The 16,165-nt window shown below is 41.5% G+C and overlaps 1 protein-coding gene across 3 annotated transcripts; it reads left to right on the top strand.

Moving 5' to 3' along the window:
• Positions 1-184: 184 nt before the first annotated feature.
• Positions 185-14,888, top strand: LOC131671336 (ecotropic viral integration site 5 ortholog). 3 transcript variants are annotated; one of them, XM_058947693.1, is made up of 11 exons: positions 185-429; positions 3,555-3,935; positions 5,679-5,963; positions 6,602-6,866; positions 7,232-7,594; positions 7,721-7,949; positions 8,471-8,919; positions 8,979-9,461; positions 9,541-9,639; positions 10,752-10,801; positions 11,740-11,880. In XM_058947693.1, exons 2-11 carry the CDS (start codon positions 3,661-3,663, stop codon positions 11,744-11,746), a joined length of 2,505 nt encoding a protein of 834 aa, XP_058803676.1. In that variant the 5' UTR covers positions 185-429; positions 3,555-3,660; the 3' UTR covers positions 11,747-11,880. The 3 variants fall into 3 exon arrangements, with proteins under 3 accessions (XP_058803676.1, XP_058803675.1, XP_058803677.1); XM_058947692.1 differs by lacking the exon at positions 10,752-10,801 and having other exon boundaries at positions 11,740-14,888; XM_058947694.1 differs by lacking the exons at positions 185-429; positions 3,555-3,935; positions 10,752-10,801 and adding an exon at positions 3,973-4,120 and having other exon boundaries at positions 11,740-14,888.
• The last annotated feature ends 1,277 nt before the right edge of the window (positions 14,889-16,165 follow it).

Raw genomic sequence — 16,165 nt, 5'->3', positions numbered from 1 at the left:
ACATCCAAATGACTATAAATACGGTGGTCGCGCATTTTGTTACGCACAGAATAATCGAATGTCCCTCATTAACCTCATCAATTTAACGCAAGCAGAAGTAAATTGTGGTTTAATGACAGTCATTTTGAAAATACGCACGAACCTTAGGTAAGAGAGTCGCGGTCGCGAAGTATGAGAGAGAGAGAGAACCAGTCGATCGGCGACAGGGGGAAGCATTCGTTGCGTTTGCGTGTCTGCGATGCCGAGTATCAGCTCGTCCTGACGCGCGTGTGCATCGTATAAGCCTACGTTTTTTTCGGGAGTGGCGAAATATAAGTACAACGCTGTTGTCTACGTCGTCGTCATCATCGACGCTGAGACAAGCGAGAGGTGAGTGACCTTTATTGCTGCTGCTGCTGCTGCTGCTGTTGCTGTTGGGCGTCTGCTCAGGCAAGTTTGTGTGCCACATGTGTACAATCCTTTGACGTTAGAAAGTACGTTGCACTTCGACAGTGTGGATGTGTAACATTATCTACTACTGTGTGTCTCGGTGTGCGTGTGCATACGTCGTGGGTTTTCGCCTAATTATTGCGAGTTTCTCATTTTTTTTTGTGTCAATGTACGAGGTAAGCTCAATCCGGAATTCCAGTTCTGGAGTTGAGATGTATACAATATGGAATCGTGAGTGTAGGCGTATTTATAGTTTACAGTGCGTGGGACGATTCATTTTTTCTGTCTTCTCCAAATCAATAAAACTCTACATTAGCAGGTTTAATTGAAGTTTGATTGTTAAGTGCAGTAAATTAAGATATGTAGCTACCTTTAGTATACACTGGATCCCCTTAATCTACTGAATTGAATCTGCTGTTTACCTGGACTGTGTTGATTCACTAGCAGTGGAAATTAATTATGATAAAATGTGGAGAAAGAGGGATAGATATAAGTAAAAAATTAATATTCAGCTACCGTATATTTTTCATATCCTGGGTACCCTGTGATAAATTCACATACGTCTGAAACATTATCAAAATTCATGAAGTATAGTGTAGATGTGTACTGGAATGATTTAATAGAATTACTTTGTGAGTAATTAAATTATACGTCGTAAAGGATAAGATACTTAGTGCGTGTGCTAACTGTACAAACTACTTTCGACTTGGTGGTTTTTAGTGTGAGAATCTAGAATGAAAGTATGCCTTGACAAGTACAAAAACAAGTTGTAATGATAGATCTGGAGAGAGTACCTTTTCTCTATCTATTGTTGTTGAGAGTATACTTGAAAAGTGTATATAATCTTGAGAATTTTATTGACAGCCAAGAACAAAAAAGTGGCCACAGTCACATAAAGTAGTTTCTAATCTGTGGAAATGTTAGGATTTGCATACATACTCTGATCTACTTTCCTACTTTGCGATATTGAACTCGCAGCATAAAGTTTCTCTGCTTCTTTGTCATTGTCAATTGTGCAACAACAAAAAAATTCTCAGTTTTATAGCGACACAACTGCTTCGCGCGACTCTCATTTCTTATTTTTTCGCGAGCAATTTTCCAGTCGTCAGAATAGAAAATTCATACACAACTCGAGCGAGCTCAGACTTTTCTTATCTGACTTCCGGGCGATGGGGGGATAATCGGCGTTATATTGTTACGCCGCGGCAAGGAAGGGAGAAAAATCGCGTGGGAAATCGTAGCTTTACATAATAATAGCAGGCTCAAAGAAAAATCTCGCGCTGGCGGACAGAGCGAGGAGCGAACTGTATGTGTACGCACAAGACCGGGATTTGATGTGATTTGTATACGCTCGAAAACGCTCGGATAAAGGGAGCGAAACGCGTGGCTGGATCCTCATTGTCGGCGTTCACCGGACACCTGTATATATATATATATATATATATATATGCGTATGTCAGGCAACAGTCGCGTACGACGCGCACAGCCTCGACTTTTTCGCGAGGACGAGCGTTTTTGGTATCGTTGCTCGAGCGTCGATATCGCCATCGAAGCGAGCAGCATTTCCCGAGCTTCGCCACGGCTTATGCGTCTAAAGTTTGGGGCGGTCGCCATGGGAATTGGGTCACGCAGTCGGAAAAATGTATCGGATTCGCTCGCACTGACGGCTCGGCCGATCATAGAGCCAGCGAGAACGCCACGTATACGCGCGCGTTTCGTCTATATATCCGACAGGTCGCGTCGGAGAACGCGAGCGGCCCAGTTATCGACTCGGCATTTTCTTGGCGTTTCAACGCGCTTTTACCGGGAGCTATAGCGTAGGCGACGCGGTGATGCTCGCCCGTCGAAGAAAAAAAAACAAAAAAAAAAAAAAAACAAGCAAAAACAACATCGGCTTCCATTCAGCGTTATCTCCTATCGAATTTTCGCGAGCGATGCCATTTGATTGCCGCACCGATCGATCGACGCCTGGCGCTGCAATATTTCATTCGATCGATGCCAAACGCAGCAACGTTCCGCGATACTCTGCGTTCCGAGCTGAGAACGCAGCTGACAAGCGCGACTCGTTATCACCGACCCGCTAACGCAATCGTCACTTCGCGGCAGCGGACCGGCAGTCGGCAAACATCAGCCAGCGAGGAGGAGAGGAAAGAAAAAATAAGAATCGTTTCGCGAATCGCGCCCACGAAAGTAAGCTCCGATACGGCGATTAAATGGTCGCACGCGCCTGCTCCAAGAGAGGAACAGAGAAAAACAGGTTTTGCGGCGAGGCGGGTGGTATGAGTCATCGTCGGGAGGAGTGACGACCGACGCATAAGCGCGCTGCGCGTCCGCGTGTGTACGGCGATACGACGCATCGTCGCAGGTGATACTCGCGGCGCGCAAGGTAACAGCCGCCTGCTACTCGTCGGGAAAATCGCGTCGCTTGCCGCGGAACGGAAAGCGCGGGCTTCGAGTGCCGGCGACTCGGGCAACGGGCGCACCTACAGTGAGACACTCTTACCCTTCGATGTCGAACATTTGCAATATCTAATTTATACAGCGATACTCTCGAGTGTGCGATTTTATCGGCTTCTTTGGGATTACGCGCAGTGCGAAGGATCGTATTTGACGTTTTGATTTAACACATTTTACAAATGAGTTTCTCAAATGAAGTTTCTCGCGAAAAAGAAGCAATGGATTCGCGCACGTGTAAATTAATGTATAATTGGACAATATTTGACCTCCACCATCGGGAAAATAAGAAACTGGCAAATATTCATCAAAATAGCGTTCCGACGTTCCGACGTTCCGACGTTTTGACGTTCCGATCTCATCTCAAACGAATCTCGTTGGTTGTCTGCGCTGCATCTCTTATTTTAAGAAAATTTCTCATTTCGAGTGAAAATACTCCTTAAGGATCGTGAAACCTGATAAATTTCGTAAGTCTTTGAGAAAATTGACCGAACGTAAGAAAATACACGAGGCAGTACACGTTATCTCTTATTGAAAACAGGCTTTTATATAGGCCTTCCAATGTCAGTGACGCAGCTGTCACACTCTGTTGCATTCGAATTGAGCCTATTTCAATTATCGCGTCGACGGTGCGGACGGCCATTAAAAATTTGCGATACTCTTGTCCGCAGGTGTGCGGCGTGTGCCCGAACGCTTGGAGCAACAGGAGGGACAGGCACATCGAGCCAAAGTAGAGAGTCGAGTGGAGCCCGCGAGTCGGGTCATGGCAGATAGGTGATGAGCGTGGTGTGTTTGAGCAGCAGCAGCAGCAGCAGCAACAACAACAACAACAACAACAACAACAACAACAACAACAACAACAACAACAACCACCACCACAACAACAACAACAACATCAACGACGAGGACGATCGGAGGCTGGGCGGCGAGGACCTAGCCAAGCGCACGGCGGCGACGGCGCCAGCAACGACGACAGACCAAGAGATCGCGGCAGCGGGCAAACCGGCGGCCGACGAGCTGGCGCTCCTCGCCAAACTGGAGGAGGCCAATAGGTGCGCTCGCGCTCTTCCCATTAACGCTCTCCCGATTAAGCCCCGCACGCCCGCCTTGGTTTCCCCGCGCCTTAACCCCGTAACGCCCGAGTCCACGTGCGCTCGCGCGATATGTCGCTGTTCAGCGCCGGCGGCGTGGATTTCTGTAGCTCGTGGCGCAGAGACATTGCCACGCACATGCTCAAGTACGCAACTGGTATTCTCTCTTGCTTCTTCTATTTTGCCGTCGCTTCATCGCTCTCTCCATCGGCCGCGCGTCATTTAGGTTAGCCGTCGAGCGTCCGCAGCGTCGGTTCCTAACATCGCGCTACGCCGCAGCGTACGGTGAGCGGTGCAACGTCCAAATCCCCAAGCGCGCCACCTCGGATTTAGGCGAAATCTATGCGGCAGCACGACCGAGTGTGTTTTTCTTACCGCGCGCCGCTGCTCGGTCGTTGTCGTCGTCGTCGCGTCACGCTTTATTTTGCGTTCGTCGAGCAAAGCAAGTCCGTCGGCTTTAATAAGGGAGTCTCTTTCTCCCGTTGCTCGCGACGTCATTGCCGCGATCGCGTTCGGTCTGAGCTGTGTTAATCTAGTATATCGCAGCGTTGCGCGAATCAGAACGAGGTTGCTAATAAAGGTTCGTTGCCTTAACTTCGGGGATCCGCCTGTAAGAGTCGACGTCGACGTCTTATTCAGAGCAAACGGAAACCAATTCTTCCAATTCTCGATATCAATGCAGCACGCGCGCGCGCGACAAAGCGCAGGCAATCTAGGATCTCGCGTGCCGCTTGTGTCCGTCGTGGAAATCGCATTTTTTTTGTTTTTTGGCCATCTCTCTTGCAAGTGTGCTGACCCGGAGAGAGACCGAGAGCCTCGTGTACATGAGTTATCGCGTGCTGCACATACAAATGACTGCATAATCAACTGTATAACGAGTAATGTGGCTTTGGAATTTTAAGCATATCAAAGCGATCCGCGTTGAGTTGCTATGCACGTCAAATCGCGTGACGTATTTCTATACGCCTCGCACCAGCTGACGTTCGCGAATTTACCTTTTCCGACCTGCGTTCGATTTTCGGCTACCTAGCATCATAATCAGTGCTTTTCATATTACAGCAGCTATTATAAATGGCGCTGCTTTATCGCGATACACATATGCGTAAAACTACTTTGCTGCAATTCTCCAATGCCAAATTTCTTGTCAAATCGTAGTAAAGCGAGAAATGTTCATCGCTGCAAAAAAAGTGTTTAAATTTGCTGCGCTGTTACCTAGTTTTTCTCATCTAAAAAAAAAAGCAACTTGCAGTTTAGTAAAAAACGTCTTTCTAGTAGAAAAACTAAATCCAAACATGCAGCAAATTCACGAACATTAGTTTCGTGATGTACTAATCAAACATTCTTATTAGTCATCGCAAAGCGACTTTTATAGTTGACCTTTCCCGAACAGCTGTTATAAGTTAAAAGAAAAATAATATTAATCCTACAAATTCCGCGACTAATTCAATGAAAAAAAAAAAAAAAAAAAAACCAATTATAATCAATAAATAGAACTGTAAGTGAACGCGTCCATGCAGTTCGCTCGTTGAGACGAAATTGAAGTAACCGCGTTCGAGTGTCACGGGCCGACAGGTCGTGATTCGAAAGTGCGCGTCGATACCAATTAATTTGGCATTGGAGGATGCACGCCTGGCGAGACGCACCTCGGCAGCCGCGGGACCCGCCTAAAACTCAACGCAACGCGCAATGATAAAATCGAAACAGGCTGATCGAGTCGGACGCCAAGTCGTTGAGCTCGCTGCAGAGCACCCACAGCAGAAAGGGCTCGGACACCTCGCAAGTGTCGCTGGCGTCGGGCTGCAGCAACAACGGCGCCAGCGACAATAATGGCACCAACACTGCGGCTCGACGGCCCACACCGCCGCAGGATGGCGAGGAGAACACCTGGACTTTGTGGGGTCACATTGTCGCCGACTGGGACAATCAATGGAAGAAGAGGAAGGACTTTGTTAAGGAACTTGTTAGACAGGGGATACCACATCATTTTAGGTAAAGTCAATTTTGAGCTTTTCATTTAACTCGTCTTAAACCCAAATTTTCAATTTCCAAACTAAAAAATCAACTTTTTCTTTTGATAGATAGAAAACGTGTCAAACTTTCTTATCTCATTATTTCTTTTAACTTTAAGACAATTCTTAATTATTCAATTCTTTCTTTCTTAATTATTATTTTTCTCGAATGCATCTTCACTTTGTATACACTTGAATCCATTGCAACAGATAATGATTTTGTTTGTAAAAAGATGATTAGTTCGTATAAATTCAGTGGACTTATATAGAACAACGGTTCAAATTATGAATCTTATTGATAATGCTAAAATAATACGTAAATACTATTTGATCTGCGTTCAGAAATTAATTTTTTTTATATTTTCAAAAATCATCTAAAAACTACAATGTCTAAAGTGGCGTGTTTCTTATTTTTGAAATCCTCGATTATCAATAATAGTATGGGCCTTTTGAGAGTGAAAATGCTGTAATTGTTGAAAGTAACGCAAAGAAAAGCTGTGAATTCGAGCGACTCGAGCCTAAGAAAGCTTAAGCTAGAATAAGGGACAATCGAATTGCACGTTAGCGCGTCGCGACGAACGTCAACGTATTAATGTGTGAACCATTGACCGCGAGCAGGGGCATAGTGTGGCAGCTGCTGTGCGGCGCGCACGAGTCGGCGGTGAAGAAGCAGTTCGCCGAGTACATCAAATGCACGTCGGCGTGCGAGCGCATAATCCGCCGGGACATTGCGCGCACGTATCCCGAGCACGACTTCTTCAAGGAGAAGGACGGCTTAGGCCAGGAGAGTCTGTTCAACGTGATGAAGGCCTACAGCCTCTACGACCGCGAGGTCGGATACTGCCAAGGCTCCGGATTCATCGTCGGACTCTTACTCATGCAGGTATGACGACGGCGACGAGCCTCGCGCTGAACTTCTCTTTTATCGCGCCCGCGGCGACTGAAACGGCTTGAGGATGCGTCCGTGTAGCTTGCTTTTACCACCGATGTAACTGTGCCGACGCAATCGGCGCGAGACACTTCGAAGATCCTGGAACTTCGGCGCGCGTTGCAACTCGCGAGGATCGTACGGCGCGATTAAAACAAACCGGGCGTAGCGGCCTTTTATCGATCGCTCGCGAATAACGAGCCGATCGTTGCAGTATTTACAGTTCTCGCGGTCGCGACGGCGATTTTCGCTCTGCCCCGCACATCGATCGTTGCGTCGGAAACGAAATGAAAATAAGAAAACAAGAAATTCTGTCGCAGCAAATGCCCGAGGAAGAGGCGTTCGCCGTACTGGTGGCCCTGATGCAAGACTATCGTCTGCGCGACATGTTCAAGCCGAGCATGGCCGAATTGGGCGTGTGCATGTATCAGCTGGAGCATCTGGTAGCGGAAGTGCATCCGGAATTGTTCGCCCACTTCACGGCCCAGGGCTTCCACACGTCCATGTACGCGTCCTCGTGGTTCCTCACTCTCTTCACCACTGCCCTCAGTTTGCCGCTCGCTTGTCGCATCTTCGACGTATTCTTGTCCGAGAGCATGGAGATCATTTTCAAGGTCGCCCTCGCCATGCTGCAGCTCGGCAAGGAGGACCTGCTCAGTCTTGACATGGAGGGTATGCTCAAGGTACGAACCAACACGTCTGCGGTGTCTTAATTTAGGATTATACGATACGTACTCGAGACACACTCGAGAGATGAGCCCGACTCTGGAAATAAACTTATCTCAAGAAGCATTATTATTCGGCTTCAGTTCTTCCAAAAAGAGTTACCAGGCAGAGCGGAGGCTGATCCGGATCGTTTGATGAACATCGCCTACGTCATGAAAATCAATCCCAAACGAATGAAAAAACTCGAGAAGGATTACACCGTGCTGAAGATGAAGGAACAGGAGGAGATGGTCGAGCTGCGACGGCTCAGAGCGGAAAACAGGCTACTCAGACAACGAACCGAATTGCTCGAGGCTGAGTCTGCCGAGCTAGGTACATTTCACTAAATTCATCAGAATTGCTCGCCGTTTAAACGTTCACCAAACTTTACTATATATCGTGTATTTTTAATGTATACGACGTCATCAAAAGAGACATTCAACGTTTTTTCAAGAGCTTGCAGTCAGCGACAAGCTCCACGCGTTTCAAGTGGAGTTCCAACTCCAGAAAATCAAATTTCTTTTGTGGTTTCGTCCTTCAAAACAAGTTAAAGCAAACTTTCTGAAAATCGTCGTTGCCTTTTATAGGCTGATTTCCGCAAATGTTTGCTACATTTTTAAAAATGTTATACTTTTCAATGTAAAGCGTAAAAATATTCAAATCTTAAGACAGAAGCAATGCAGAAAATTTAATAACGAAATAAGTGAAACTTTAGGCTAGAAAATTAGTGTGAAAAACAGAAGTGCTTTCCTATTTACCATAGACGTTATGGATAATTTGTATTTTCGTTGACTATATTTGACAAAATCGTATTATATTCAAAATTACTAACGAAATTATTTTCAATTTCGCAGCCGACAGGCTAGTCCGTGGACAAGTCTCACGAGCCGAAGAAGAGGAAACCGCGTTCGCGATTCAACGAGAACTTACGGCACTCCGACACACTCATCTCGACACTTCTCATCAACTGGAACAAGCTCACGAAGAGATTCGCTCGCTGTCGATTCTGCTTGAAGAAAATGTCAATTCGAAGCAGTCGTCGCTCGACGAAATCAGCTTAAAACAAGAAGCTCTGTCGCAAAAGGAGGAGATGATCCAGTGCCTGCAAGAAGAACTTGTTAGAGTGAGACTGCACGAAGCCGAGAACGACGCAACGATTAGGGATTTGCGAGGTAGAATACAGGAGCTCGAACAGGATAAAAAGACGTTGAGGGAAAGTACCCCGGACAATTCCGTGGCTCATCTGCAAGAGGAGCTCATCGCTGTTAAACTTAGGGAAGCTGAGGCGAATTTATCGTTGAAGGTACCAATCTCATTGATGATAAATGAAGAACCTCGTACTCAATAACCGATTACTTTTAGGATCTTCGTCAAAGGGTATCAGAACTAAGCACAGCTTGGCAAAAGCACCTGCAAGAACACCGAGCTTCGCACTCAGCCCCTGCCGCCGACTCGACTCCAAAGAAGTTACTGTTCTGGGAAAACCGTGGCCACGAGGTGCAAAAACTCGAGGAAGATCTCATGACTACACGTATACGCGAAATGGAAGCACTGACGGAAGTGAAGGAATTAAGGTTGAAAGTTATGGAATTGGAAACACAAGTGCAAGTCTCGACGAATCAGCTGCGCCGACAGGACGACAACGGTAAAGTACTTAAAGACGAGCTCGAGATTGCTATCACTAAAGAGAAAGAACTCGAGACGAAACTGAGGGAGGCACACGACAGGTATACAGACCTCGAATCGAAGATGAAGGATGACACGATGATGGCAAAGATTCGCGATGCTGAACACGCACAACAGGTCGCTGAGCTTACACAGAAGATCTCGGTTCTTGAGCTTAAGGTGAGAATAACGTTTGAACAGAATGACGACGTGGTGATTTTACTATTTGCCTCTTCAATGTATCGTATTTATTAATTAGAATGAGGAGATGCATGCAGAAGGGGAACTGAGAAATAATATGGACGATAGCGAAAGAGTGAGAGAATTGCAAGATAAAGTTGCAGAACTCAAAGCTGAAGTAAGTCAATTTAAAAAAATACGTATCCGTTTGTCGTTAAAAATTGCGACGATAAAAATACTCGGCAAAGATAGAACAACATTTTTAATCAACTAACTGGGAAATAATAATTTTTCATTTCAATATCAAGGGAAATCTATATGCTTATCACCAAGTCTAACTGCTTAATATTGCACTGTAAAAAATCACAGCTTCTCAAGTGAAATCAATCAACATATTTAAAAAATTTATCTCCATAATTATATTACTACAGGAATTATTGAAGGAATCTCAACTATGCTTTCTTTGCTTTTATGCATAGAAAATTTTATAACTTGATTATGAATCGTGCTTTGCTTATTTATATTCACCCACTTCGACAAGAATCAAAGTTTGTACAAACGTATATACATGTTTTCACATATATATCAATGTTATAAATAGCTTTATTTATTTAAAATTTTAGTATTTTGGTATAACAATATTTTTTATACAGCTTCTCATGCCTAAGCCAAGCTCACGATAAATAATTAACAGGTCAGGTTTGGCATTTTTTCTAGTTTTCATAGTTTTTTTACGTTTTTTGTGAATTTTCCAGAATCCCTTTGTAAAAATGCGTTTTATTCACACGAATTGGATTCGAACTCGTGCATAAGCCAATTAAGTCGAGATTTCAGAAAAACGAGGTAAAATATGAGATTGCATTATAAAGAAATGTATTTTGTAGCGATCGACACGAAACTTAGAGAATTTATAAAATGCAACGTAATAATTCTATTAGTTTAGAGATAAAACGATTCATCCCAAAAAGCTTTTAATGAGAATTGCTTCGTATGAAAATTAGCATACATACCAACTCGCTAAAATTACAATGGTATCAGTGGAAAGATAAAATCTTAAGGTACTAAACTAACATACAACGTTGGGTGTACTAAAATAGCTTTACTGCGACATTATTGATTTTGTCTCAGCTCAAACGACTTTCCTCGCCTTTCCTGCCTAGAAATTGAAAATTTCGCATGTGAAGCTTCGAGGAAATCGAGTTTGTGCCATGACGAAGTCTCATTTTACACACGGCTTTTATGTTCAACTAACCCACTATATATTTTTCTACTGTGTTTTATCGCAATTAGTGCCCCACACCAATCACCAGTCCGGAGATAGAGCTGTTGACCTGGCTCGAGTAAGTTTTCAAACACACGTGTGTGTCGGCCTTTATTACACCCGAAAACATCATTTGTAGATTTGCTTTTGTTGTTACACTTTCTTATCACTAAAGAACCAATTTCGTCTCCATCGGTTACATATGAATTTCAATTAAATTTTGACACCCAGTAAAAAGACGCACAGTTGAAATTGATCCTTTATATACTTACTTTCAGTCCACTCGTTGAAGCTGAAAGTAAGTAACAAAAGGCCGTGAAATCTGAATAAATGTAAGATTCAAATTATGACTGGTATCCTGTAAATATGCATCATGTGTTTTGTACGCGTGTGTGTGCGTTTTTAATGTTCCATTTGTATCGTTTGACGCGCATCGTTTTTTATAACATCTACCGGACGAACTAGCTTCACGCTACTTCTTCATGCTCACTACACCAAAACTGCCTAACATATATCCCCTTCACAATTCCATTATTCAACGCATGCAATCTATTTGACTGTAGTATGCTTGCTCAAATTATGTAAATTTCATTGGGTATACACAGAATGTAATTTATTGAATGTTGTAAAGTGAAAACTAATTAATTAAAATATTATTGTATTATATTATATATGTAAACGTAAAGTCGTAGATATTTTGTTTAAAACAAAGAGCGTTTAAAAAGTAACTAGGTTGCCAATTAAAGTAATTTTTTAAATTGTTGAGAGAAACGTTTATATTTGTGAAATGAAAAGTTACAGTACAGTCACTTTTATGACAAGTTCCGATATCAATTACAGTTTTTCGTAAAGACAAATAGAGTATTGATTTTATTAATTTGATTAATATTTGCTCTTTTAACTAATTATTTGAAGTGTGAAACTTGTGTATTAATTAAAAGTTTTTAGCTCAATTTTTACACTAGAATCAACAACTTTCACCAAATGAAATTCTAAAAAGTTTTGAATTGTAAACAGGTGTTGAGGCTGGAGAGTTGGAAGGAACGTTGGACGGGTAAGAAGAACTCGGCAGTACGTAGTTGCAGCATCGACACCGACAATGAACTCGACGACCGCGACGATCTCAAGATTCAACTGCCCGATCAAAGCTGCTCCTTGTCTACCGACTCGTAATCAGCCTTTCATATCTCGACCATTCTCGTTCTGTGCATTTTTTCAAAGTTTTATCTCATTTTAGTATGTAGCGCGCCTCTTGCGCTCTACAAGTGCCAAAACTTTTCTTTCTTCTTTGCAATTAGAATGCGTAAATTCATTTTTTAAATAGTGTGCTTTGAATGAGATTTTGTCGGAGCTTTTCAGAGATACCATCGATTGCCAAAGGAATGTTAACTTTATTTTTGCAATATATACTCGAATGGAAAGTAATAAGACAACGCATATTTAAACGATACCAAACTATTTTCTAACAAACAATATATCACTGAAAAGATCGGCGAAACAAGTATTACAGCAATATTACATATGAAATGATTCGATCATTTCATATCTACACTCTCCGTCCTTATTTGAGATTTTGAATTGAGTTTAAAATGCATGGAACGACTCATTTTTTACGGCTCGAGCGATTACAAAAAAATGCTCTCGACAATACAGGCAGCTACAAATTTTTACTAAGCGAGCGACGAAATACTCCTCTCGTTTATTGAGCGAAGAAATGTTTTACTTGTTCATTCCACACTCGTAAAAGTGACTATTTTGCAGGCAGAACGAGAAAACTTCGTTGGTGTTCACGATTAAATCAGTTACACAATATTATTCGTATCATACGTTAGAATTTGTTGTATTTAGAAAAAGAATTGTCGTTGTCTGTTGTCGCGAGGTTTTAATATGTCGGCGAAAAAGTCACGTTCTCGAGTGCACACTATAATTGTATCTATATCGAAGTAGAGTATGAATTTTTTCACATTGAGTAGTGAATGAAATGTGTAGTAGTCTTGGGAAAGTTAAGTCCCATTGAGATTATTTGTTTCGAATGGAACTCGAATCTACATTTTACTAAGGCGAGTATCACTTCATAGGTTTTCTCAGTACTATAATCATGTATTTTATGAAATTATATTTTAGAGTACTTTATTATTGTTATTATTATTATTTTATCTGATTGAGATGTATTGATTTCTTTTATTTCGTGTGTTATTGAATATCATTTTAGATTTTATTTACACATTCTCTAGATCTATTTATCAAATGATCATATTTTAGTGATTTTTTTATCGTTAGTGAAGTAATTTATTAATTTCGATTTGTAATAAAGTTTTATTGCAAAAAGCATGCGCGATTTTACAATGACACGTGAAAATCTATGAAGCGATTGTGTAATAAAAGTGTATTAAAACCTGGGAATTTTTTAGCTAATTTTCATATTACGTAAATCTGAAAGCAATTTATTCTATAAACAATAAGAAAGGTCAATTGTACTAACTATAAAAAAATTGTCATATTAATAATTTTTCATTTAGTATTTAGCGTTATTTTTTTTAGAAAAAAGACTTTTATGAGTATCAGTATTTTCATTCGAAATGAAAAAAACTATATTTGGAAAAAAAGTATTTCTATTATGAATTTATTAAGATATATTTTACTTTGAAAACATAGTGTAAGAATTTAATGAAAATTCACTTTTTCCAAGTATTTTCAAATAACACATTTTCTATGGGCCCTAACCAGATCCTCGGAGATCTTTAAATAATGTGATAAGTGACTTAAAAGTTTTGACAAAGTAAAATAATAAAAAGAAAAAAGACACAGTGTTTACTAGTAGATTAGTAGTTTTTTCCAGAGTAGACTTAAAAAATACGTAGATCGTTAAGTTATCAAATCAATGGCCAATAATGCTTATGTATCTTATTTAACAAACAAAAAGAAAATCATGATTATTTATAATTTATAAATACATATATATTTTATTATCGTTATCCATATATACAGATCAGAAGAAATTATGACATTTTAATTACCTCGTACTATGTTAAGGTGACGTACCGACAATCGCTGTGACAATTTTTTTTCGCGTGTTAAATTTTATTTTGTGAATTTGTTTTTGTCATACATATGATCTACGAATATTTAAAAAGAAAAAGTGCATTTCGTCCGAGCAATAGGCATAAACGAAATGAAGATAAAAAAAAAGTGTATGTAATCACTGTTGTAGCATTTGTATAACTGCTCGGTATTAGTCTCGTCTAATTCATTCTTTCGGTAGATTTTACAATCGGTGGTTGAACATATCATGCGCACCACTTCAATATTTCTTCCGATGATAACGTGTTTCTTGCCATCTGAATATTCCGAATGCAAAGTCAATGTTCTCACGTGCATCTGTCTCTTGCATCTTTCTTCTGCTGTTTCTCTTTTTATTCAATTGCGATCTTTCATAACTCTGAATAAGGTACGTAAAGTTGTGATAAAATACATACTTCTCGTGAGAATTGACTTTGCTGCCTGCAAATTTCAGGGCAAGTATTGAAGAAGGTAATGATTTCTAGTTGTATTAATAGCCGTAGCACTTGTGAACGCTGTAAGCATAAACTTTTAGCAATCATGTACCACGTGAGATCATCCTTTCCATTAAAAAAAATCTTTTCTGTTAACTCAATCATTTGTTTTCTTAACAAACTAGCATTTCTGAATTTGTTTGTTTGCAAAGCCAATTGTATATCTAAGAGCTCGATCACTGTAGGTTTTAGAGTGTTTATATATCTGCAGTTTTTTATTGCATCGAGCAGAGAGACGGAGTAATTTTTCTACGCAAATCAATTTGCGTGAAATTCTTCCCGATCATCCAAGCTGAAAATGTAATATTTTATAATTGAGCAGTGACGCAAAAAATCTTATCGCAAATACTTTTCCAAGACTTTGGCCCGTCAATTCATATCTAACTATATTATATTATAGTAACTTCCTGGAAACAATGTATACAAAGAGCGTGGCTGCTTGATTAATCTTAGCCGAATCCATCGAATCGATATGTGGCTTATAAATAAGATGCTTTGTTTGCCGTACGTTCATACGTGTGGAGCAAACACACACACACATATACACGATGTATTTGAGATATAAAATACGAGGTATTTTCTATGTAAAAAAAGATGTATTAAACGATGAAATCGAACGAAGCTTCTCTATGGCTTTTCTTTCCAACGCACGTATGAGAGCAAATTGAATTTTCTGGTTACGAGTTCACGAAGAAAAAGCTAATGCTATTTACTAATGCCGCTGATGCTGTTGCTTACTACTTACAAATTTTACAGTTCAATTTTCAATCTGTTACATCTTCACTTTATTTTAACTGTTATTAGCGAAAAGTTGGCTGAAAAAAATGTTATCATTTCAATGAATCAGCAAATTAATTTTCTGATTTCATTTTATTTGCGAAATTCGCTTTCCCAGTACCAAATGGAAATAAAAGAGTGAAAAACAAGCGGAAAGAGAGAGGAATCCACATTGGAATCTCGTTAAAGAAGATCTCTTAAACTACGAGGGGGAGTCACGATTCTTAAAGTGCTTCACTTTTGAGCCACGCGCTTTTAAAGGCTTAGCGTGCACATATAGTTCGATGGCCGTAAATAGGATGAGTTTTTTTAAAGGTATCAACGATACACTCAATGTTTCAATGACGGATAAGCATTTCGAGTTTACCTCTGAAACTTTGTTAGTATTTGACAATCCTTAAGATCACGTTAGTCAAAAGTCGTATCACATTTAAAACGACAAGGTAACTTAGTTATTTTTCAAGATATTCAATCCGAGACTTATCCCAGGATACACACAGCCAAACTAACGTATGTCAAGAAAAATGTAAACTTCACACGAGAACAGTCACATTGCCTGTCAACATTTCTCTCTCGAGGCACTCGAGGAAAGGTATATCGAGCGTCCGAGAGAGAGAGAGAACAGTCCAAGAGGACCACCCCGAGAGCATCCAAACGATGTCGCCCGTGAAATCGCTCGCTCGTCGCGTCTCGCGTGCGCGCAGTTTTCGAAATGGGACGCGCGCCTGCATATACGAGACCGTTCGCCGGAAATCGGCCGTGTCAGCGGCATAACGGCGGCGCACTCTTGCGCGCCGCTGTGCCGATCGCCGCTACGGTGCGGAGCACTTTTTTTGGCTGCACCAGGGGGGAGCCGTCGGCCAACTTGCCCGCGAGAGCGCGGAAAAATTCGTCACGCGCGGTCTCATAGACGTCCCGTCGCGCACGTGGGCCCGGGGAATTCATCGTCGCCCGCGCAGCTTTCGGTCTCGTCGGCGCCGCGATTCCCGATTTTTCTTCATCCCCTCGTTTTCCAAGCGATCCGACCGGAAGAGTAATTAATGCGCGTGAGAGAGATCACGTGAATTGACGCTTGTTCCGCGTTACCGTGCGCGGGTTCCCATTGCAAGCCG

This window comes from Phymastichus coffea, unplaced genomic scaffold (assembly GCF_024137745.1).
Source record: "Phymastichus coffea isolate CEN01 unplaced genomic scaffold, Cenicafe_Pcof_1.1 PCOF00124, whole genome shotgun sequence".
Lineage (NCBI taxonomy): Eukaryota > Metazoa > Arthropoda > Insecta > Hymenoptera > Eulophidae > Phymastichus > Phymastichus coffea.
The sequence above is the reverse complement of the archived record's forward strand: the minus strand, read 5'-3'. Positions and strand labels throughout refer to the sequence as shown.